At 37.9% G+C, this 25,811-nt stretch overlaps 1 protein-coding gene across 2 annotated transcripts; it reads right to left on the bottom strand.

Moving 5' to 3' along the window:
• Nucleotides 1-18,784: 18,784 nt before the first annotated feature.
• On the bottom strand, nucleotides 18,785-25,447 carry LOC100339150 (serpin B4). 2 transcript variants are annotated; one of them, XM_008261442.5, is made up of 8 exons: nucleotides 25,320-25,447; nucleotides 24,624-24,814; nucleotides 24,041-24,097; nucleotides 22,561-22,689; nucleotides 21,728-21,845; nucleotides 20,537-20,679; nucleotides 20,100-20,255; nucleotides 18,785-19,424 (listed from the first exon to the last, which is right to left on the bottom strand). In XM_008261442.5, exons 2-8 carry the CDS (start codon nucleotides 24,786-24,788, stop codon nucleotides 19,020-19,022), a joined length of 1,173 nt encoding a protein of 390 aa, XP_008259664.2. In that variant the 5' UTR covers nucleotides 24,789-24,814; nucleotides 25,320-25,447; the 3' UTR covers nucleotides 18,785-19,019. The 2 variants fall into 2 exon arrangements, with proteins under 2 accessions (XP_008259664.2, XP_051707103.1); XM_051851143.3 differs by having other exon boundaries at nucleotides 24,624-24,811.
• Between the last annotated feature and the right edge of the window lie 364 nt (nucleotides 25,448-25,811).

Here is a 25,811-nt window from a genome sequence, read left to right as displayed (position 1 = left end):
TCCTTTTTCATCTCTGATTTTATTGATTTGGGTATTTTCTCTTCTTTTTTTAGTTAGTTGGGCCAATGGTGTGTCAATTTTGTTTATTTTTTCAAAAAACCAACTCCTTCTTTGGCTGATTTTTTGTGATTTTTTTTTTTTTGATTTCAATCCTGTTGATTTCTTCTCTGATTTTAATTATTTCTCTTCTCCTACTAGATTTGGGTCTGGTTTGCTGCAATTTCTCTAGATCCTTGTGATGCACTGAAAGCTCATTTATTTGGTGCCTTTTCAATTTCTTGATGTAGGCACCTGTTGATATGAACTTTCCTCTTAACACTGCTTTTGCTGTATCCCATACGTTTTGGTACATTGTGCTGTTATCCTCATTTACTTCCAGAAAATTTTTGATTTCTCTTTTGATTTCTTCTATGACCCAGTGTTCATTCAGGAGCATGTTGTTCAATCTCCATGTGTTTGCATATGCTCTAGGGATTCCTGAGTTGCTAGTTTCCAACTTCATTCCTCTATGGTCTGAGAAGCTGCATGGTGTGATTCTAATTCTTTTGAATTTGCTGAGACTTGCTTTATGGCCTAGTATGTGGTCAATCCTAGAGAAGGTTCCATGTACTGCTGAAAAGAATGTAAATTCTTTATGTGTAGGATGAAAAGTTCTGTAGATATCTGTTAGATCCATTTGGGCTATAGTGTAGTTTAAATCTACTGTCTCCTTGTTGATCTTCTGTCCGGTTGATCTGTCTGTTTCTGAGAGTGGAGTATTGAAGTCCCCAGTACTATTGTATTGGAGTCTAAGTCTCCCTTTAAGTCCCTTAACAAATCTTTTAAGTAAACCGCTGCCCTGTAATTAGGTGCATATACATTGATAATCGTTATATCTTTCTGTTGAATTGATCCCTTAATTATTATATAGTGCCCCTCTTTGTCTCTCTTAACAGTTTTTGTGTTAAAGTTTAAGTTGTCCGATATTAAGATGGCTATGCCTGCTCGTTTTTCATTACTGTTGGCATGGTATATCTTTTTCTAACCTTTCACTTTCAGTCTGTATGCATCTTTGTTGGAAAGATGTGTTTCTTATAAGTAGCGAATAGATGGGTTTTGTTCCTTTACCCAATCAGCCAATCGGTGTCTTTTAACTGGACAGTTCAGGCCATTCAAGGTGACTATTGATAAGTAGTAACTTTGCCTTGCCATTTGCCAAAGATATTTTCTAATATATGCTTTGAACTTCCTGTGATCTTTTGCTGTGAGGTTTCCTTCCTTTACCTTCTTTCATATTGATGACCGTGTTTCTGTGTTTCTGTGTGTAACACATCCTCAAGCATCTTTTGCAGGGCTGGATGAGTGGTGACAAATTCTTTCAATTTCTGTTTGCTATGAAAGGTCTTTATTTCACCTTCATTCACAGATGAGAGCTTTGCAGGATATAATATCCTGGGCTGGCAGTTTTTCACTCTTAGTACCTGGGCTACGTCTCACCATTCCCTTCTAGCCTGTAGTATTTCTGATGAGAAGTCAGCTGTGATTCTAATTGGAGATCCTCTGAGAGTAATCTGACATTTCTCTCTTGCACATTTTGAATCTTTTCTTTATGTTTCACTGTGGTGAGTTTGATTACAATGTGTCATGGTGAGGATCTCTTTTGGTCATGTTTACTGGGGTTCTATGAGCTTCCTGCACTAGGATGTCTCTGTCCTTCTCCAGTCCCGGGGAAGTTCTCTGCAAGTATCTCCCTAAAAAGGCCTTCTAATCCTTTCTCTCTCTCCATGCCTTCAGGAACTTCTAGAACCTGAAAGTTGGGTTTTTAATAGTGTCCTGTAGATTCCCAACAATATTTTTTAGATTTCTAATTTCTTCTTCTTTTCTTTGGTTTGACTGTATCCTTTCCTGTGCTCTGTCTTCTAAGTCTAATATTCTCTCTTCTGTTTCACCAACTCTGTTTTTAAGGCTCTCTAATGTGTTTGTCATTTGATCTATTGAGTTCTTCATCATTTTGATTTCTCTTCACTATCACACTTTTCCTGTTCTACTAGTTTCTGCATTTCATTTTGATTCCTCCTTAAGATTTCATTTTCTCAAAGGAGATTTTCTATCCTGTCCAGTAAGGATTTCTGCAGCTCAACCATTTGTTTTTGAGAACTTCTAATTGTTCTTATCATAAATTTTTTGAAATCAGTATCTTGCATTTCTTCCATCTCATCATCTTCATAATCTTGGCTTGGGGTGTCTTGTTCATTTGGGGGTGTCATAATGTCTTCCTTGTTCTTGTTTCCTCAGTTTCTGTGTTTGTTGCCTGGCATTGTGGAGATATTCTTTTGATTCTTCTTCCCTTGCTGTGGTGTTTTTTTCTTGTTAAACTATGACTGTGTTAAGTGGACTGTCTGCTTTTGATGGAGCCTTAGAAGCTTGAGATGGGTGTGGCCTGAGAGCTCTGTTTGGTTCCTCAGGTTTAAGGGTGTGCCAAAGGTGACACTCCCAGGTTAGGCGTGGTAAATCTCTCTCTCTTTCTTTCTTCCTTTTTTTGATTCAAAAGGGAAGTAATTCTGCACAGCTGAGTGGAATTGGAGGTTGTTAGCAGGCAAATGATATACCCACAGGAGCCAGAGAACAGAAGCTCTTTCACAAGGACCACACAGGGAATCTCTTCTGCCCTCAGTGTGGGCTCAAATTCTCCTGCAGTCTCCCAATGGGTTGCCAAGGTTACCAAATTGTAGCGTCTCTGGAGAGTACTCACATGAATTCTGTGAGTTCTCTCACCCACTGTCTCTTTTTTCACAGTCTCAATTCATTAGCACCACACATTCACTAGGTCCTAATCTCCTGTTATTTCACCCCCCAATCCAGAGTCAGGTTTTTCTGCTTGGCTGAGAGAGGGTGCAGCCCTGAGGTCGCCCTGCTTATGACGTATGTCCAAAATGGCGCCTGCTCTTTGTCTTGCTCGCCTTTGAGAGGTGAATGGAGAGAGAGAAACTCGTGTCCGTATTGGTCACTTTTTTTTTTAGCCTGGTGAACTTTTCCCCATGGGGTTTCAAGCCTCATTCCCTCTAGTCTCCTCTTTCCGCTTGCCCGCCGGTATTTTGGGCTATTGAGGTTTGGCTCACCTCGCGTTCCAGTGCTGGTGCATTGATTCTGCCGCTGGTGTCCTGAACCGTGGGCTCCCATGCTCTCCACACAGGTCCATTGTGAATCACTAGTTTTGGAAGAGATTCCTCTGCTGTTTCTTCCCCTATTCTTCCTTGAACCTGCAGTATCTCCACTTTTATTGAACTGTCTCTTCCCGGACTATCAGTGTGCTCCCTTCCTATTCTGCCATCTTGCTGCTCTCTCTCCTACATACAGAAACTTGAGTGTGGCCAACAACCCATGAGAGCTTGAATGTGATATTGTTCGTGACAGGCTAGCTCATACTCTGAATTCAGCTTTGTACGACAATGAACAGAGAACAGTCTCATTGTGCCCAGACTTCTGACCTGTGGGACTATGAGCTAATAAACTTGTAATAATTTGTTATGCAGTAAAAGGAAACTAAGACAATTGCTTTTAGCTGAACTCCATAGTTAATTCTTTTTTTTTTTTACCAACTTTTTGTCACTGATGTTCTTTTTTATGTTATAAGATACAGTAAAGAATGTAACAATGTATGTAACTGTCGTGTCTTTGTCTCCTCTGATACTCTGATCTATAACAGTTTCTCAGACGTTCCTTTTTCATGACCGTGGCAGTTTTGAGGGGACACTGGTAAGTATTTTGTGTTTGGGATTTGTTTCTTGTCTTCTCTCATGATAGATGAGGATTAAAAGTGTTTGTAAAGGATACCACTGAAGTATAGCGCCCTTTTCATCCCTTCATGTGAGATACATGGATGAGCCCTATGTGAAATACATGGATTGCATTGGATTGATGGAGTTCCTGATTTTCACATGACACACTGACAAGGTTAGCCTTGATCACTAGATTAAGATAGTTTGCCAGTTTCCTCCACTGTAGTTCCCATTTTTGCCTCTTCATACTGCATGTTATTTGAAATCAAGTCACTAAGTCTAGCCTACCTTCCTGTGGGATCAGATAAGCTTCATTTTCTGAAAGGGAGAGTACCTACATACATTATTTGAGATTTTTCTGCAAGGAAATTCAATAGATGATTTTATCAGGAGAAATTTGTAGATAATTTTGTAAAAATAAAATTTACTTGAATGAAAATGTACTCATTTAAAGTCCAGAATTTGATGAATTTTGGCAAATGTTTATAACTATGAAAACATCACCATCACTAACTACAGAACATCACTAGCCAGAGTTCTCCTATTCTTTTTTTCAATCAGCCCCATGCAACCCTAGTCTAGGCAGCCTCTGATATGATTGGCATTGTTACAGGGCAAAAGGAGTATTTGTCATCTCTAGGTTTAAATATGTATATCTATATACACATATATTCACTTTCAAAATTATTTATTTATTTGAGAGACAGGTATAGATAGACATGAGAGAGCTTCCATCTGCTGGTTTACCATCCAAAAGCCTTCAATGGCAGGGTTTGCTGAAGCCAGGAGCCAGGAATTTAATTCAGATCTACTGTGTTGGTGGTGGGATTCAACTACCTGTGTTCACTGCTGCCTCCCAGGTATTTACACTAGCTGGAAGCTGGAGTGAGGAGCAGGAGCCAGCTATTGAACCCAGATACTTTATACAGGACATAGGAGTGCTAACCAATATCTTTTTTAAAACTTTTATTTAATGAATATAAATTTCCAAAGTACAGCTTATGGATTACAATGGCTCCCCCCCCCATAACTTCCCTCCCACCCGCAACCCTCCCCTTTCCCACTCCCTCTCCCCTTCCGTTCACATCAAGATTCATTTTCGATTCTCTTTATATACAGAAGATCAGTTTAGCATACATTAAGTAAAGATTTCAACAGTTTACTCCCACACAGAAACATAAAGTGAAAAATACTGTTTGAGTACTATTTATAGCATTAAATCTCAATGTACAGCACACTAAGGACAGAGATCCTACATGAGGAGTAAGTGCATAGTGACTCCTGTTGTTGACTTAACAAATTGACACTCTTGTTTATGGCATCAGTAATCACCCTAGGCTCTTGTCATGAGCTGCCAAGGCTATGGAAGCCCCCTGAGTTCACCGACTCTGATCATATTTAGACAAGGCCATGGTCAAAGTGGAAGTTCTCTCCTCCCTTCAGAGAAAGGTACCTCCTTCTTTGATGACCCGTTCTTTCCACCGGGATCTCACTTGCAGAGATCTTTCATTTAGTTTTTTTTTTCCCCAGAGTGTCTTGGCTTTCCATGCCTGAATACTCTCATGGGCATTTCAGCCGGATCCGCATGCCTTAAGAGCTGATTCTGAGGCCAGAGTGCCGTTCAGGACATCTGCCATTCTATGGGTCTGCTGTGTATCTCACTTCCCATGTTGGATCGTTCTCTCCCTTTTTTATTCTATCAGCTAGTATTTGCAGACACTATTCTTGTTTCTGTGATCCCTTTGGTTCTTAGTCCTATCATGATCAATTGTGAACAGAAATTGATCACTGGGACTAGTGAGATGGCATTGGTACATGCCACCTTGATGGGATTGAATTGGAATCCCCTGGTATGTTTCTAACTCTACTGTTTGAGGTAAGTCAGCTTGAGCATGTCCCAAATTGCACACCTCTTCCCTCTCTTATTCCCACTCTTATATTTAACAGTGATCACTTTTCAGTTAAGTTTCAGCACTTAAGAAGAATTGTGTATTGATTACAGTATTCAACCAAAAGTATTAAGTAGAACAAACAAACAAAAAATACTAAGAGGGATAACATATTAAGTTGCTCATCAACAGTCAGGGTGAGGGCTGATCAAGTCACCGTTTCTCCTAGTGTTCATTTCACTTTTTAAGAAAGATTTTTATTTATTTATTTGAGAGGTAGAGTTACAGACAGTGAGAGAGAGAGAAAGAGAGAAAGGTCTTCCTTCTGCTGGTTCACTCCCCAGATGGCCACAACTGCCAGAGTTGTGCCGATCTGAATCCAGGAGCCAGGTGCTCCTTCTGGGTCTCCCATGCAGGTGCAGGGGACCAAGGAATTGAGCCATCTTCTACTGCTTTCCCAGACCACAGTAGAGAGCTGGATTGGAAGAGGGGTAGCAGGGACTGGAACCGGCGCCCATATGGGAAGCCGGTGCCACAGGGGGAGGATTAGCCTACTGTGCCATGGCGTCGGCCCTGCTAACCAACATCTTAACTTCCAGGTCAAAACCTGCCCCCATTTTAGATTTTATGAAAAGGGTTTCATATAATACGTACTTCTTTGTGTCTGAATTATTTTGCCCAGTATTATGTTTTTGAGATTCATCAGTGTTTTAGGGGATAACAATAGTTACTGCTTCCTACTGACAAGCAGTATTCCATTGTATAGATAGACCACATTTTGTTTATCTATTTACCCATTGATAGGCATTTGTGTTGTTTCCCCTATTATGGGGAGCTGCTAAGAACATTTGTGGACATAAGTCCTGTGTGGGCACAATTTTCACTTATTTTGGGTGGATATCTAGAGTGAAATTACTGAGACATATGATAAGTATAAATTTAAATTTTTAAGAAGCGGCCAGAGGGGTTGTATCATACAGTAATGCAGGAGCATTCGAATTGTTCTGCATTCTCACCGATGTTCCGTGTGATGAGTCTTCTTTTCTATAGCCATTCTAGTGACTGTAAATAGTATTTCACTGTAGTTTTAATTTTTGCATTTCTTTTATAATTAATTATATTGTATATATTTTCATGTGTTTCTAGGACATATGTGTATCATCTCTTGTGCAACATGTGTTCAAATATTTGACTATTCTTAAGTTACATTGTTTATCTTATTGTTCTCATAATTTTTTTGTAATTGTTTTTGATATGTTTTAACCTTCTGAATATAAGTCCTGTGTTATATACATGAATTGCATTGGCTTGATGGTGTTTTTGAAGAGCAGCTTTAAATTTGAGTCCAATTCACTAACTTTTAAAAAATTTATTTATGTAAAAGGTATATATATATATATATATATATATATATATATATAAATCAGCCAAGACTGAATCAAGGCCCTTAAATATGGGCTGTGGGTGTCCCAAATGATGTCTTAAGCACTGTACCAAACACCCACTCTTGATTTGTTAGATTTTTATTTTTTTATTTTTATTTTTTTATTTTTTTTTTATCTTTTATTTAATGAATATAAATTTCCAAAGTACGACTCATGGGTTACAATGGCTTCCCCCCCCATACCGTCCCTCCCACCAACAACCCTCCCCTTTCCCACTCCCTCTCCCCTTCCATTCACATCAAGATTCATTTTCGATTATCTTAATATACAGAAGATCAGCTTAGTATACCTTAAGTAAGTATTTCAACAGTTTGCTCCCACACAGAAACATAAAGTGAAAAATAATAGATGATTTTTTTAAAATGATGATGAAATCAGATCAGACCTATTGTCATGTTTAATCCCAGTGAGAGTCAAGTTGGGAATTGAAAATTTCTTTCTTTTTTTTTTTTTTTTTTTTTTTTTTTTTTTTTTTTTACAGAAGATCAGTTTAGTGTACATTAAGTAAAGATTTCAGTCGTTTGCACCCCCATAGAAACACAAAGTGAAATATACTGTTTGGGTACTCGTTATAGCATTAAGCCTCAGTGTACAGCACGTTAAGGACCGAGATCCTACATGAGGAGTAAGTGCACAGTGACTCCTGTTGTTGACTTTACCAATTGACACTCCTGTTTATGGCATCAGTAATCTCCCTATGCACCAGTTATGAGTTTCCAAGGCTATGGAAGCCCCTTGAGTTCTCCGACTCTTATCTTGTTTAGACACGGTCATAGTCAAAGTGGAGGTTCTCTCCTCCCTTCAGAGAAAGGCACCTCCCTCTTTGAAGACCTGTTCTTTCCACTGGGATCTCACTCACAGAGATCTTTTTGCCAGAGTGTCTTGGCTTTCCATGCCTGAAATACTCTCATGGGCTTTTCAGCCAGATCCGAGTGCCTTTAGGGCTGATTCTGAGGCCAGAGTGCTATTTAGGACATCCGCCATTCTATGAGTCTGCTGAGTATCTCACTTCCCATGTTGGATCACTCTCCCCTTTATTTATTCTATCGGTTGGTGTTAGCAGATACTAGACTTGTTTATGTGCTCCCTTTGACTCTTAGTCCTTTCATTATGATCAATTGTGAACTGAAATTGATCACTTGGAGTAGTGAGATGGCATTGGCACATGCCACCTTGATGGGATTGAATTGGAATCCCCTGGTATGTTTCCAACTCTACCAATTGGGGCAAGTCAGCCCGAGAGATTTTTATTTTATAGCCTCTACTTTTGTCTGTTATTTAAAAAAAAATCTTTGCCAATCTCAATTTGGTTAAGATCTTTATCTGTGTGTTTTTTTCTAAAAGTTTTACAATTTTAGATATTACATTTAGATCTATGATTTATTTTGAGTTAAATTTTGTGATGCAAGGCCTGGAGTTAGTTTTTTCCCTTGTGAATATTCTGTTATTTCAGCATCATTCATGAACAAAACCATCCTTACTCTAAGGATTAATTGCTTTGGACACTCTGTGCCATGTAAATCTGTCTATTTCTGAATTCTCTGTTTATCTCATGACTATATGTCTATCATTATGCCACTACCACCCCATCCCTAGTCCTGTGCTGAAGTTTAATTTGTCTGGTAACGTTTTCATATATTTGTGTTGGCATAGTATTCATTTTTCCATCTTTTTATTTTGAACTTAAATGTGTCATTACTTCACCAATGAAATTTTAAATTGTCACCATATAGTTGGATGTCAAGTCACTCTGGAGCTGGGGAGAATCCCACCTGCCCGTCAGATATTGTGTCTAATGACACTCCCAATGCACCAAAAGGGCATGAAGAGATCTACGATTCACATAATGAGGATTTCTAGAAAGAGCAAGGCAGGATTCCAGGAATTCTTGAGAGAGCCGAGAGGATCACCTGGCTTGGTCATTTCCTGTGTTAGAGGCTGGAGTATTTAGGGAGGAGAGTGAGGATTTCAGTGTCAAAGCTGTCTGCGTCTGAACTTCCCACAACTGCCAAGGGAGGGAGCTCCAGGGCCGTCTGACCAGTCTGATGTGGCTCGGAGGAAGGAGAGGGTGGGGTTTGATGCTGCTGGCAGTCAAACATAGACAGTGAGTCCAGCTCTTTAATACATTGGATCTTGCTTTGTAACGCAGTCTGACAAATTTTTTTCTTTTCAATGGTGTTTTACAGCAATAACATTTGCTGCAGTTATCACTAGATTAGGGGTTAAAAACTACCAAGTTGTCATTTGTTTTTTGCTTGTCCCATTTGTTCACTGTTCCTCTTTCTCCCTGACCACTCTGTGGTTGAATATTTTTAATATTCCACTTGATCTCCACTACTGACTTACTTGTGATTGCTTTCAAATTGACAATATGCGTATTAACTTACCAAATAGTCTTTTGTGTAAATCTTTTTTTAAGATTTATTTATTTATTAAAAGACAGAGTTACAGTGGGGTGAGAGAGAATCTTCCATATCTGGTTCACTCTCCAGATGGCTACAATAACCAGGGCTAGGCCAGACCAAACCTGGGAGCCAGGAGCTTTATCTTGATCTCCCACATGGATGTCAGGGACCCAAACACTTTGACCATCTTCTGCTGCTTTTCCCAGGCCATTAACAGGGAGTTGGATCAGAAGTGAAGGAGCTGGGACTTGAACTGCTGCCCATATGGGATGCCGGTGCCATGGGCAGCAGCTTTACCAACTACACCACAACACTGGCCTCCTGAGTAAATCTAATAGTATATTTTTTCTACAGTCTGAAGAAGTTTCTGGGGGAAACTTTGACTATAAGTACAGGGGTGACCTCATCCCCAAGGATGGCTGTCCTGAACTCATGTGGACAAGACATTGGAATTTTGGTATTTTGTTTAAAACTCAGCATTCCAGAGTAGAAATACAAAAGAGAGAGCAAACATGTTTTTAAATCTAGGCTGCACAATAGGGTAGCCATCAGTGGTATATTACTGCATTTGTCTAAATGTATTAAAATAAAAAAATAGTTCTTGCAATGTTTATCCACTGGACCATAAAAAATACACCAAAGGGTAGCAACCAAAAATGAAGACAATTTCTGAACTCACATTCTCTAGTCAGGAATCTGAGCAGAACTCAGGCATCTGCAGCTCAAAATCTCCCCTTGGTGACCGCTAAAATCTTGTCTGGGTTGCACTTATCTCACGGCTCAATTTGAGGGGAAACTCTATTTCCAGGGAGATTATTCATGCAGATATTTTATTCCTATCACAAGATGAATCATCAAAATTTTTAAGTGTTAAAAGTATAAATTTTGGGGGGGCCAGTGCTGTGGCATAATGGGTTAAAACCCTGGCCTGCAGCGCCCGCGTCTCTTATGGGTGCTGGCTTGGGGCCTGGCTGCTCCACTTCCAACCCAGCTACCTGCTAATGTGCCTGTGAGAGCAAGTCCTTGGGCCCCTGCACCCACATGGGAGACCTGGAACAAGCTCCTGGCTCTTGGCTTCAGATCAGAACACCTCTGGCCATTGTGGCTACTTGGGAAGTGAACCAGAGGATAGAAGACCTCTCTCTCTGTCTCTACCTCTTTCTGAAACTCTTTCAAATAAGTAAAATCTTTTTAAAAAAGTATAAATTTTTGTGGTGCTCTTATTTATTTATCCTAACAAATATATACTTAAAATAAGTACTGGCCAATGCAATGTTGGAAGAAATGTTTGGTATTCCTGTATTCTTTTACTTCTGTAATGACAGCCAGAAGCCCATGCAGATTAGCAGGATAAAAGGAAAACTATGCAGTTGGAGCAATGCTATCCAGTATGCAAGTTTTTCATCTTTAAATAGCATAACCATGATAAACTCCCCATTTGCAGTCCTTGCAATTCTCTGAGTTTTCTGTATCAACAACTGAGTGAATCCTTCATTGGTTTGTTCTCTTGGCACATAAATAAAATTTGTTTTCTGAACTCCGATGACCTTTGCTTTATTATTTGACAGATTTGACAGGCATAGAGGTAGGTGATACCAGAAACAGGAAAAGGAAGCCTGGTATCACTGATGTAAACAAGGGTATATTATTAATCTTACTCCAAGCTCTTGTCTCTCACAAAGAGAAGCTTACCAAGTGCAGACATGTATAAGGTACACAAAATCATAACAACATTTATTAAAAAATGTGAGAAGGTGAGCACACATACACATGTATTTCTATCCTATGGAGAGAAATACCCATTATTAGTGGGCTAACGGATTGCCTGAAGTGGGGAGGGGTGGGAGAGGAAAAGAGGACCTGTGTCTTCCATCTGTGGGCCAGAGTCAGAGAGACAGAGAGCACACCTCCTCCAATGCTGACTCCTTTTATGAAGTAAGGAGTAGAAGGTGGTACCTCTACAGGCATGAAGCCACCTAGAAATTTGATGATACCTCCACAAGTTCCGTGTGGAACTTAATTTCCATATTTTTGTGGCATCCTCCCTTGGGTTCCAGGTGAAGCAGATGCATCCTGGGAAAGATGCTTAGATTGACAAGTAGGAAGATAGAATTACATTTGGGGCCTTGCAGTGACTTCCAGCTCAAGCAGGCTTATCTAGCTGCCTGCCTATTCTCTCCACATCATTATGACTCCCCTGTGGGTTGGCTCCCCTTGCCACTTCCAAAGGGATGAAATCTAACCTGTACCTTTTGAGAGTGTTACCCACACCAACCTGGAGGAATACAATTCTAGGTCAATGTAATGAGTCCAGAGCAAATTCGGAATGAATATCACTAACAAACTGCCTGGTAGTCAATCATATGTTTCGGCACAGCCAATTATATCAGTCTCACTACACACTGACTAATATTGCCTACATCAGTCCTCTGTTAGGTAGGAGTGCTGGACAGTTGTGGAGAAAGATGCGCATGGTTTAAGGAATGTCCCTAGTCTCACTTGAGGACTGGCTGTTCTTTCCTGGGGCCCCAGGATGTTTCAGATTCTGGTCTCAATTTTACAGGATCAAATTCAGTGCCTTTGGTTGCTGTATCCATGTATTATCAGACCTCAGTGGTCTAGTTTAATTTGGTTCAAGGTATTGCTGTAGGGATGATAACTATGAATAGACAATCCTTACCTGGGAAGAATGCCTGGTTTGGCAATAGAAAAAGACAATACAAAGAAGTAGCAGTTGTACACTGACATTAGTGCTCTAAGAGACTAGCACTTGGGTCAGTGGAAGGTCAGGGTAAGAGAAGGACTTAGACCAGATTGGGAGGGTTGAGAGAGGCATCCTAGAAGATAGTTTCTCATTATTGAAACCATGTCTGATATATTAATTTCAAACACGTAAATGTATTGATTTGTGCGAAGTTATATTGTAAACCATGCTTAGTCATCTTGGAACATCTTCCTGTTAGACAAGTATGTTCCAGATAAAATTATAGTTTGGAAACTTGCTTGGTAAGTGAAGGATTATAAAAAGAAAAATGGGTGTTACCTGAGATGATAATAACATGTGTGTAGGCCATGGCTTTGTTTTGTGAGTCATCCTTATTTAAAACTGTGTAGTTTTAAATTATATTTATCTATTTGAAACAGACACACACATACACACAAAGTTAGAGAGAGAGAGAGAGAGAGTGTTCCCATTCGCTTGTTCAGTCCCTAAATGCACACAACTTCTGGGACTGGATTAGGACAAGGCTGGGAGCCAGGATCTCAAACAAGGTCTCCTACACGGGTGGCCAGGGACCCAACTACTTGAGTCATCATCTGCTGCCTCTCAGGGTGTGCATTAGTTAGAAGCTGGAACTGGAAGCTGAAGCTGAACCAGATTCAAACCCAGGCATTCTGATATGGAATCGGGGTATCTCAACTGGGGACTTAACCTCTAGGTCAAATACTTTCCTGGAGTCATCCTTATTTATCCTGCAAGAGATCCTATATGAAGAGACACTGATCTGTTTTTAGGTAATTTTTAATACTTTTCTCCTGACACAGAAAGCTGCATTGTAGGAACACCTCATGAAGAAGACATTGCTATGATAATTTATCCTAGATTAGAAGTATTTTGTAGCAAACTCATTCTAACAAAACATTAGAGTGACAGCCTCAGCTCATTCATGAATCCTAAGAAAGATCAAGAACTCGTTTGTAAATCATCTCTCCCAGGAAGGTTACTTTACTGAAGAGTGTCAATAACATCACTTTAATTTTGGAGAGTTTACATTTTAGAAAGTGATATTTTGTGAATTTTTCTTGAGGTCAACAGTACCCTGGAGACTAAGTACAATAAACTGCTTTAAACCAAATCAAGGAATCCTGCTATGTGTCATGACAATAATAGAACTGAAAATGCTCAATATTAACAGCCATCAGGGAAGTGCAAGTTAAAACCACAGGAGGTATTATGTCATTCCAGCTAGAGTGGCTATTATCAAAAAAGACAAATAGTAGCACAAGTTAGCAAGGATATGGACAAAAGGAGATTATGGGAATGAAAATTAGTACAACCGTTATAGAGAACAGTTGGAGGTTCCCTAAAACATGCAAAATGAAATTTCCACAAGACCCAGCTATGCTGCTTTCAGGAATATATCCAAAAGAAATGAAGTCACCATATGGAAAAGATACTTCACTCTCATATTCATTCGGGCACTATTCAAAAGAGCCAAAAGGTCCAGTGATGGACGAATGAATAAGGAAAACATGGTATAACTACACAACGCAATATTATTCAGACATAAAAAAGAATTAAATCATGTCATTTACAACAAAATAGATGGAACTGTTAAGTGAAATCAACAAAACACAGAAAGACAAATACCACATGTTCTCTATCATAAATAGAATTTAAAAAGTAGATCTGAACTAGGTTAGATAATGGGCACCAAAATGCAGACAAATATGAGTTCTGGTGTCCTACAGCACAGTGGGTGACTGTAACTCACAATAATGCAGTATAGTCTGTATGAGGGCCTCAAGGAGAGGAGCTGGTAGGCTCCAAATGCAAAAAGATAAAGAAATGAATGGTTATGTGTCTGTTGATTAGCTTATGTTGTAGAAGTGTGCTGAATTACTATGCTGTACCTCACCAAAATGTACAAATATTACATGTTACTCAAAAACTTTAAATTAAAAAGCTTTTAACGCTTTAGAAACATTGCAGAATTGAATATAGGAGGGAGAAGCGAGGTAGAATGAGGGAAAGGGAAAACTTTTAATCTCCTGGGTAGACCTATTCTGTTTCCAACCATGAAGATTTGGTTTACTTCATGAAAAATATTTAATTAAACAGACAATCTCATGGGGGTAATGTGCAATTGGTGAACAAAAAATCAATTTTATAAATATTCTAATTTTGGGCCACATTTGCTACTTTAATAACCACTAAAAGTTAAAAAAAATTATATGGTAGTATTAAAATTAGCTAAATGAACCAGCTGCAAGTGACCTTTTTTTTTTCTTTAAAAAAAAAAACAACTTCCAATGCTCGTGAAGCTGTGTGAGGTAGCAGTGACTCTTCCTAATTGCCAGTGGTTCATGCTGGATGCCAATCTTTTCCTTGAAGACTTCCAGGGAGGCTTCTCATGCTCCCAAGACATTAAGGAGCTACAAGTTTCAGAACTATCGTCAGGGGGCTGAACTCCAGCTGTGTCAAAGTTCTGAGGATACCATATCTCAGAAACTTGAAAAGTCAATTTAAGGATGAGAATTTGGAGGTCACGGCACCAAAGTCCCAAATTCCCCATGAGTTTGATCACTCTTGATATGGTCTTAAGGCACTCCTACCCCCAAGTTCCTTAGGATACTAAGGTTTGAGTCTCCTAATAAAATGATACCTAGTCATCTGTCCATTCTACAATGTATCAGATGCTAATAAGAAAAGAGAACCTCCTTCTACAATGTCACAATTACCACACACCTTTTCTTTGAGTGTCCCACTCAGGATTCTTGTCTTCAAAGCATATTCTCTGAAATTAAGAAATGTGTTGGGTACCTCAACTAAAACAAAATCTCCTTCCAGTCCAGAAATTGTCTCTCCAAATATAATAGGAAAGAAAACACTTTTGCTACTGAATCTGAATTCAACCAAAATATGATGTGCATCACAAGTAATCTACTAAAAGATAGCAAAGACAGAAGGAAGTCTCATCTTTTATATGGGCACACAGACACAACCCATCACGCACAAGTCCTCAAGATAAACAGTAACTAGTCCTCAAGTAAGAGGACTTGGTAGTTCCACAGGTCACACATAATTCATTCTAGATTCACCTTGTAATTGGGGTGACCATCTGGGTTAGTTATTTGGAGTATCCAAGGAAATGCAAGGTTCTCCTATCTTTAGGACAGAAGATAGTTTTGCACGTTAGAGCCAGGTGCCATCTGAAATTAGGCTCCCAACTCCTATGGAAACTAGAGATGTGGGTGCTTTCTCCCTTGATTTTACATTTTAAAGAGATGGCTCTTATATGCTTGGCAAATACTTTTTTTAATTATAAATCTGAAAAAGACCTATTTAGTCTTCAAAATGAATTACATGCCTTCCAAGGAGAAGATAAAGTTTTTAGAATTGCAAATTTCTAAAGTAAATACTGATAAAAGGGGGCGTGTCTTCCTTTATTTCCAATAAGGAGAACTAAATATCTTATTTGTAATTTGATTTTATTTTTACAAATGTTAGCATTGATGCTGTGTTCTTCATTTGACATTCTGGCAATTAATCAAAATCTGCTATCATAGCTACCATATCTCACCAAAAATTATGTAAAACAGTGTGGTTATCAATATACTTTCTTTTTTTCAACTTTTATTTAATAAATATAAATTTTCAAAATGCAACTTTTGCATTATAGTGGCTTTTCCTCCTATAACCTTCCTCCCACCTACAACAACCCATCTCCTACTCCCTCTCCCATCCCATTCTTCATCACGATTCATTTTCAATTACCTTTATATACAGAAAATCAACTTAGTACATACTACATAAAGATTTCAACAGACTGCACCCACAAAAACACCCAAAGTATAGTATTTCTGTTTTAGTAGTAGTTTTACTGTTAATTCACATAGTACAACACATTAAGGAGAGAGGTCCTACATGGGGAGCAGGTGCACAGTGATTCCCATTGTTGATTTAACAATTGACACTCTTATTTATGATGTCAGTAATCACCCGAGGCTCTTGTCATGAACTGCCAAAGCCATAGAAGCCTCTTGAGTTCGCCAACTCTGATCTTATTTAGACAAGGCCATAGTCAAAGCAGAAGTTCTCTCCTCCCTTCAGAGAAAGGTACCACCTTCTTTGATGGCCTGTTCTTTCCTCTTGGATCTCACTCACAGAGATCTTTCATTTAGGTCATTTTTTTTTTTTTTTTGCCACAGTGTCTTGGCTTTCAATGTCTGTGAAACTCTCATCGGCTTTTTAGCCAGATCTGAATGCTTTAAGGGCTGATTCTGAGGCCAGAGTGCTGGTTAGGGCACTTGCCATTCTATGAACCTGCTGTGTATCCTGCTTCCTATGTGGGGTCATTCTCTCCTTTTTAATTCTATCAATTATTATTTGCAGACATTGGTCTTATTTATGTAATCCCTTTACACTTAATCCTATCTTTTTGATCAATTATGAACTTAAACTGATCACTTTAACAGGTAAGATGGCATTGGTACATGCCACCTTGATAGGAATGAATTGGAATCCCCTGGCACGTTTCTAGCTCTACCATTAGAGGTAAGTCCGAATGATCATGAATATACTTTCAATTCTTATTTGTTTTGAACTCATTTCATTAGTTGCTTCATTACTATTTATTACTTTAAACTTATATGACCTGATATTTGGAAATAATAGGTGCCCAAATCACTTATTAGAAATACAATGTCTAAAAATACAATGAATCTTTGTAAACAATAGCAATCCCATTTAATTACATAATAATCTGCTTTGTTTAACACTGGTCATTTATTACTCTAGTAGCAGTATTTATGCCAAACTCTGTGTTCCTGGATAGCTCTTACTATATTAATGTAAGTTACAATGTTGCTGTAAAAGCCATACTAAGATGAATCAGAGTCAGCTGATTTTTAAAGATTTAGATTTTATTGATATTTTAAACAGACAATGTATTTCCATGATTGAAAATACAAATGTGAAAAACGCTTATAATGCACAGTCTCTCTGCCACCAATGTCACCAAAACCTCAGTTACCTCCCCCATAACAAATGGCATGATTTCTTATGTATTTCTCCAAAGATAAGGTACACGTATACACAAGTACATGTGTATGGCTTGTTTATTGTCTCCTCCAAAAAATACATATGTCACTCTATAGAGTGATTATTATTCTTCACCAACTCATTGTGTAGTACTAATAAAATTGCAGTAATATTGGTTTTCTTTTCTTCTCTTTTAATTCAGTGTTGCTATTACTTCCAAATGTTTTTAGTGTTTCTTGTTAAACTTGATTTTGGATTTGAAATTTAGTTAGCTGTATTTTCATATGTTAAAGAATCATTCTCTTTTATTTTATTGATAGCTCCTGTGAAACATTTATATTAAATTTTGTCAAGCAGTTTGTTAGGATCTATAGTATGGCTGTCAAATAGAATGCTTTGTGATGAAGGAAATGTTCACTAGTTGCAAGGTCCAATATGATTTTGCCAGCCATACGTGAATATTGCGTATTTGACATGTGGCTAGTGAGACAGAGAAACTGTACTTTTAGTTTTGGTTAATATTAGTTAGTTTAAATTTAAATGGTCACATGGGGTTAACAGTTACCACACTGGACAGTGCAAACCTGTAGAGAAATGTGTTGCTGTGGTCAATTTTATTAATATGTTTTTAAAAAATATTATTTGACAGAGAAAGAGAGGGAGAGGGAAAGAGAGAGAGAGGAGTAGGGAGAGAGAGAGGGAGAGAGACAGGAAGAGAAAGAGGGAGAGGTAGAGGGAGAGAGAGAGAGAGAGAGAGAGAGAGAGAGAGGATCTTTTATCTGCTGGTTCACTCACCAAATCCCCAAATTCCTACAACATATAGCGTTGGGAGGGTCCAAATCCAGGAACCTGGAACTCAATCTGATTTTCCCTCATGGGTAGCAATGACCCAATAATTTGGGCCATCAGCTGCCGTCTCTAAGGGTGAGCATTAGGGAGAAGCTGGAGTTGGAAGTGCAACTCAGACTTAAATCGAGGCACTCCAATATGGGATGTGAGTGTTGAAAGTGGCAGCTTAACCACTGTGCTAAACACCCTCGTCTACTATCTTTTTTCTGATGTTGATAAATATAATAAACCCATTTTCCCATATTCTAGTATTCTAAATTTTCTTTGATATTCAAAAATGTAAAATGAATATGTACAGAAGTGTATTTGCCTACCACTCCAGATTCATCATGCCCAACTGTTTTGAATTTTTCTCTCTACTTGACTAATATATGGGTATTTCTAAATTATCTTTCTTATGTGTGATTGATCACTTGAGCATTATTGAAGAGAAAAAGGCAAAACAACAAATAATTGGAGTAAGTCAAAGTTTTATTGATAATGTGTTTCACAGATTCACAAAATTGGTAAATTTATGAAGGGTTCCAGATATCACCTAAACCTAAAGAAATGTGGATGTCTAGGTTAATAAGTTTAAAGAGAAAGGATACTTTGGTTTGATTGATTTAAAATGGATCACACATAGAATTATATTTCAAATTTAGAAAATACAATATGGAAATATCCTTTTATCTTATCTTGAAGTGAAATGTTTTTCCCCAAAGGAAATTTTTATGGGTGAAAAAGTAAGTTTATGTGTGTACATAGAAAGAGAATGATAGAGATATGCTGTTTCCACTATTAAATTCTTAGTGATGACTATGACATTGGAAAGGAAAATGAGTCAGGGGAATCTGTCGTTGCCAGCAAGCTATTTACTGAAATGAACCTGTAAACTTTCCCCAAAAGTAGTGACAAGCTAATTGCGTCTAAGGGGAAGAGAATCGGCCAAAGAAGAGGATGCTATTGGTCTTATTTTGTTTGATCAAGAATAGGAAAGGGTGATCACAAAAGAATTCTTCATGCATTTGTGCTGATGTCACCCTGATTACCATGCCAGTGGCTGCTGCAGCCTCTGTTCCCTCTTCAGCCAGCTCCACAAAGGACTTGTGTAGGACTTTAGATACCACAAGACCCTGGTGCTCAGACATTCCTGAAAGATTGGCATTCTGTGGACTGAAGGCATCCACCACCCCCATGGCTTCCAACACAGAACTGAGCTCATATTTCTCTTCTATTTTGAACTTAGGTAAGTGTAATTTCACATATGTTTTTTTCATATTCTGTGAGCTCATCCACTTTATTAATTTCTCAGCAGTGAGTTGTTCTTCAAGCTATAAAAGTAAAAAAAAAATGCCATGATTAATTATAAACATTGAACACATCTAAACAATGAGTTGAATATGTGAGAAATCTTTATATTAATAATATATGTAAAATATAAAAATTCATTTTTAGATATTATTTCAATAAGAAAAAGTAATAGCCCTGAAACTGAAGTATGTTTTTTATTTTATATGCATGTCCATATGTGTATATATGCATATGTGAAACCATAATCATTACATTATTTTGTACAAAATAAACTGTATATCACTATTCCTTATGCTACCAACCTAGTGCATGTGTTAATGTTTAGGACTTCTCTTATTTTCCTGTAAATATTATTCATTGAATAATATAGTTATAGAGTGCACTCTTTTACTCTCATTTTGCTTGACATATTTGTAACATTTTTACACATTGCTAAATACTTCAACAAAATTTAAATTATTACATAATAGATAAATTGCTATCTAATGTATATGCTGTATTTAGTAATTAAACTTTCAGTGTGTATCCATCCCTGTTCTAAAATACTTGTAATACAATGATGAATCTCTGTACCTTGTTTTCAATTTTTCATTACCTTGGAGCACCTAGATCTAAAAGATTTTACTTTTAATTTAGATTTTGTCTTAGGAAGAGATTGGATTACAAGAGAAAGAATTAGAGATGCAAAATTTTACCTTCTGCAGCCCATCTATTTCATTTGGCAGCAGCACAATCATGCTTAGATCTTTGCCTTTGTATGGTATTTCCAGAATCTTGGCCTGCACATCCTCCAGCAAAGCAAAATTAAAATGATTCCTTTGTTTCATCATCTGCACAGGTTTGCTTGTATTCTGCAACAAATTATTCATCAAATAAATACCAAGTGAGACACAAAACAAAAAAGATATCATCATTGAGTTATAAAATATATCTTTCTATTTTGAAGAGAAAACACAGGAATTTTGTGAAGTAGGATAAAAATGTCTTGAAGCATTGGAGCTAGAGTTATAAAAATAAAGCAACAACCTAGCCATGACATGGTCTATTTTGTTCTTGTAGTTTTACATTCCACCAGATGCATTTTATGTTCCATATGACTACAGCATACTATATAAATAAATAAAGATGATACCTTGTTTAGCCAAAATTTATCCTCTTTGGTCTTTTCTTTATTAAACTTCTCATCCCACTCCCCTTTGAAATAGATGGCATTCACCAGAACCAGTATGGTGGTGCTGTTGAGAGTCCCACTAGGAAATAAGTTCTTGATTTTTCCTGCAAGGGAAGGGGAAAAGTAGTCTGTCATGCAAGGTGCAAGTGGTTTGTCTGGAAGACACTTTGCAGAATTTCTCCAGGGATCACTGAGTTACTCAAAGCAACACTTCAGGGACTCACTGGCTAGTGGTTCACCTGGTGTACCTTTCCTTATGCCTCCGACCTGTTAGTTACCTGTGATGGAGATAGTCCTTCTTGTGATGTGAAAAGACTTCAGGGTTGTCTACAAGTGACTTGATCGCCTCATATTGAATACCGATAAACTGATTTTATCTAATAGCTCAATCTTGTTCTTTCCTTTTTTCTTCCCTACTTTTCTTCTTATCCTGCTCCTTACCCCAATCTTGGACTCATGGTTCACAAGAAATAGGATTTAATTGTTCTTAGTATGAATGGTGTGAGCTCTATAGTCTGAATCATGTGTCCTGTGCTATCAGATACTACTCTCTGGGATGTTTTTTCTATTCTTTCTCATGTTGAAATGCTGTAGGCTTAGCCTACAATGAGAAGTTGGCTGTAGGTTAGGCATCTATAGGATGAAGGCATGTTATAACATGCCATGGATGGGGAAGACAGATGTGACAATCTCTGAAGGACATGTGGATGGAGCTGTGGTCCAGGTAGCTCCAGTTCTGATGGCAAACAGGGTGGTTTTGAGGTGGGCTGCTTGTTATTAGTAAAGGGGAAGGGAACTCTTTCCAAGTTTTTCCTCTTAAAGATCCTTAATCAAAAGTTGGTTCTCATTTAGAGAAAAAGATATGGTCTCAAAATGGGTCTGAGCAGATACTTGAGGTCTACAGAGAAATTGTCATGTAGGGCCGTGTGCAAACAATTCCCAATTGCTGTTTCCATAGAATTGGCTTCCTGTGATCCCTTCTTTTGTTCCCCTGGGCTCTCTTCACATTTGCTTGAGCTACTCCACCATCTGCACTGTCTCTTCCATCCTCTGCAAGTCCATCTCAACACACTGCCCCAGTACTGCATGCTGAGGAGTCACTCACAAGGAGACTTAACAGTGTTTCTAATGGGTGGCCCTCTCATACTCTACCATTTGTTTGGCTCTCCACCCAGGAGTTAATCTTCTTTTGACTTTCTTCTGCAGCATTTGCAAAATCAACAGATTCTGCATTGGCGAGGTAATATTTGTTGATATCATCCAAATATTCCTTTGAGATGTGAAGGAACAAAAAATGAAAGAAGGATAATCTTATCAACAACTGTATATTACAAAACTCAATTGTTTATAATTACAGTAAGCTGAATTAGGATCCTGATTAAATCCACTATCTTCTGCCCATGCACATATTTATACAAATGCCACATTGGCAGCATGAAAGTCCCCTTTCATGCAGGAAGGAGGTCACTGGATGTCAATGACATCTGGGAAAAGGCAGGATCCAGAGGTTGTGGTTTGCAAATGGTGAAGCAAGTTGTCCCAAAGGACACAAATTTCTTCTGAGACCTCTCATCAGTACTTTCAGCACTTACTTTTCTTTTTCTCCATTTTGGGAATTCAGTATTCCCTGATACTTGTCCATCTATCCCTAGGGACTCACCCAAGACTGTGTATTCCAGTAATAGCTGGTTAGTCATACACATGAAAGCATGTCTATGTGACTGAATCAGGCACCTCATAACCAATTGTTTCCTAGCCTCCTCTTTCATTTTAAGATAATTCTCAATCTCACATATACTTTACCCTTATATTCAGGGTCTGCTACATTTGTAGGTAGAGTTGTGGTAAAGGGTCTGATGTTCCCTGGGTAAATACTGTTTTCTGGATAAATATAAGTCAGCAAGGTTCATCTGCCTCAGGCTTGCCTATTTGGCCAAGACCCAGGTTGAAGATGAAACATGCGGTAGAGCAGATGTGAAACTTACCTGAAGAAATGGAAAAGTCTTTTCTCCATAGAACTTGTTGGCAATCTTCAGCTCATAGGCATCAGTAGGTTTGTTTAATTCATTTAGAAGCTTTTGAAATTGGAGATGCACATTTTCTGACCTCTCAACCTTCAAAAATCAAAAAGAAAGCTCACTGATTATTCTGTCACCGTAAATACTAAGCATACACTAGGTCTGTTAGATCAACACCTAAACATTGGTCTCTCAAAGATGTCCTTTGTGCTTAATTTCTGATGTTTGGTGTATTTTACCTCAAAAAATCCTTCAAAACATAACTTATGTTCAACCACTTCCAGTAAATTACTTCTTCCTTCTCTGATGTATTCCAGACTTTTCTCTTTTGAACTGAAGATACAACAGTATTCTACAATTAGATTGTCCTCTCATTGGTTTCAGTTGTTAGGTTTAATTTTTCAGCTGAACTCTAAGTTCCTCAAGGTAAGAACCATGTTTAAATTCTAACAGCCATCAAAGATAGGTTATATTGATGCTTAAGTATTTTAAATATGTTATAACATGAAGCTCTGTTATACTCCTTGATTGTATTATCTTCTGAGATAAATTAATTGAAGTCTATGACTCTTCCCTTATGATGGTCATCCTCTGCACATAAGAACAGCATATGCCTGCTACTCCACTGGGGGCTTATACCAGTATCTGTAAGTCTTTATTTCACTGTATATGAAAAGAATTAAATGACCACTCCAAGGAGAATAAATTAGAAGAGCCATGTTTTGACCATAAGCCTGTCTGAATCTAGAAACTTTTACTTGCTAATTAAGAAGTTTTGCACTAGTGTTTTGAAACTGATATATCTCATGGCAATTATTATACAAAATACACATGGACTTGTGCTTATTCACCTTGATTCTATTAATGAGTTATTCATAATTAAATTATTTTATCATTGTTTTTGTGATTACCATAATTGTATTAATATTTAAGTAATAACAACTAACATTGTTTCTACAGGCCTGGTCCTGTTGTAAGTATTTGCATGTATTTTCATGTGTTGAAACATCCTTTTTTAAATATCCAGTTTACTGGCATGAAGTCATTGTGACTCAGAACACTTGTGTTTTGCTTATGTTCACTATTTATGAAGAACAGAGCTGGAAATGGAATCTGTCCTATCTGGCTTTAGACCTCTTAAGTGTGAGCAGTTTTCAAAAAATTCACAGAAAATGTGTATTATGAAAAAATTGCATTGATTTCAAAATTTATATAATAAAAATTAGCTTATCTTTTAATTCCATTTTCCATGAACATTTTGAAGTACTGTTGTACTCTTGCATAATGCTGACCTTGTCAGTAAAATAAAAACATGAAAACAATAACTAAAATCTTTCCGTATTTCCCATTATTTTGTCTACATTTCCCCCTAAAAATTGTATTTGTGATTTTATATGAAATTCTCAGATATCTGCAACTCTCAGAATGGAAACGCTCTGTGGCTCACGTGGTGGGTTGACGCTGTGTCTTTTGTGTTCTCTGTGTCTTCTTGAAGATGAAGGACCTAGAAGAGACAGAAGTTGGGACAATAAAGATTTACTCAAAATATCTGCTACAAGGAAAGAAGAACAAAGCATAACAAAGAACACACACACACAGACACACACACACACACACAGAAACCAGAGGAAAAAAAATCCCAAAACCTCAGTGTAAAATTTGTTTCTTCAAAAAACAACAAAGTAATTTGTCAAAGCCACTTTCAAGAATCCTCATTCATTCATTGCTGAGGAAATATCTGAGAATGTTCCCATCGAATTTAAGTCACTGCATCACTTCCACCAGCAGTCATTGCATTTTAAGTTCACGGCTAGTTGTGTGCAGTTGCAAGAGGCTGTCCCACCTCCCACAGAATATGCAGGAACAGGGAAGCAGGTGGGCAAGCAGTTGGGGGCAGTGTATCTACTGCATAGCTCAGTGACTGCACAGTCTTGTGAATGTCTGCCATCCATGAGGGTACTAAATCTGCTAGCAGTAGAGTTACGGAGAGAAAAGTTCAGACATATGAATACAATAAAGCTGACACCTACCTTTGCAATTTGTTGGGCAGTGTTTTCTCTGGTCCCTAAAAAGAGCATACTTAATGCTGATATGATGCTGAAAGGGGAGTAGAAGACATTTTCCTCCTTTGATTTTCCTAACAGTTGGAACAGATCAAGCGTGGGCTGGATGTAGGCTTTGCTGAGTGAACTCATGGTGATCTTGGTGTGATCTGGAACTGCTGGAAAAGCAACAGATTCAGTTTAGAATGACTTTACTGAACAGAGTGTAGCTCTGTAATGAATTTTTCTTGAGGGGAATGACGTTTGTAGTGGCAATTAGTTTTTCTTTGGTTTGCTTTTCAAGCCTTCCACAATATACATGCATCAATCTCATAATAGGAAGACTCATGCAATCACCACTCTATTAAGACTTTTGTAAGTAAATAATGCGACATGTTGGCTTTTCCTTCATCACTGGCTGCAGCAGTCTGGGTGGGAAGGCTTTAAACAACTGCCAAGATGGAGGTTTCTGTGAGTAGCATCCAGCATGCTCTCATGAGATGCCTCTCTGAATTTTTGTTTGTAAATGTGCATTTCTTTCCTTGGAAATTAATAATTTAGAACAAGGACAAACCAGATGAAATTCTAATTTTGCCTTGGCAGAATAAGGAAAATACAAGGAGATTGAATAATGTAGATGAAAGAAATTTATGCTGTTAAGCTGCGGAATGTAGAAGCACTTACCTGAGTGCTTGCAGGAAGCAGAGGTGGGCAGGGAGCCTAATAGTCTCTCTGCCGTGAATGGCTGGATCCTACATATATAGCTGTCCTCTTGGAAGCCTCTCCTTTGTCATCACAGCTGTCATTTCAAGTAAATCAACTTCTGATTTCTCAATCGGGTTAATGCTGTTTTTATGGCTATGCAAATTTATCAGAAAAAACAGGATTACCATATTACCACTCTACTTCCTTTTTAACCTATGGAAAAATTATAAATTTGTAGTCATTCATAATCATTGGCTCTTTCAAAATACGTGTGATTACCTTTCTAATGCTAATGAGAATAAGCTTGAAATTGCAACCTTAACTTTATTTCTTGATATACTTCGTCATTTTTTTTAAACAACTCTACTTTTCTTGGATGCGGGGTTGTCTTCAAGGCATACTTTGAATACTAAACTACTAAAAATGTTCATTTGCTGTTTTTCAGTTTTGATATGTTCCATTCATTCTACC

The sequence above is a fragment of the Oryctolagus cuniculus genome, chromosome 10 (assembly GCF_051225735.1).
Source record: "Oryctolagus cuniculus isolate XC-2025 breed Fujian yellow rabbit chromosome 10, ASM5122573v1, whole genome shotgun sequence".
In the NCBI taxonomy this organism is placed as follows: Eukaryota; Metazoa; Chordata; class Mammalia; order Lagomorpha; family Leporidae; genus Oryctolagus; species Oryctolagus cuniculus.
The sequence above is the reverse complement of the archived record's forward strand: the minus strand, read 5'-3'. Positions and strand labels throughout refer to the sequence as shown.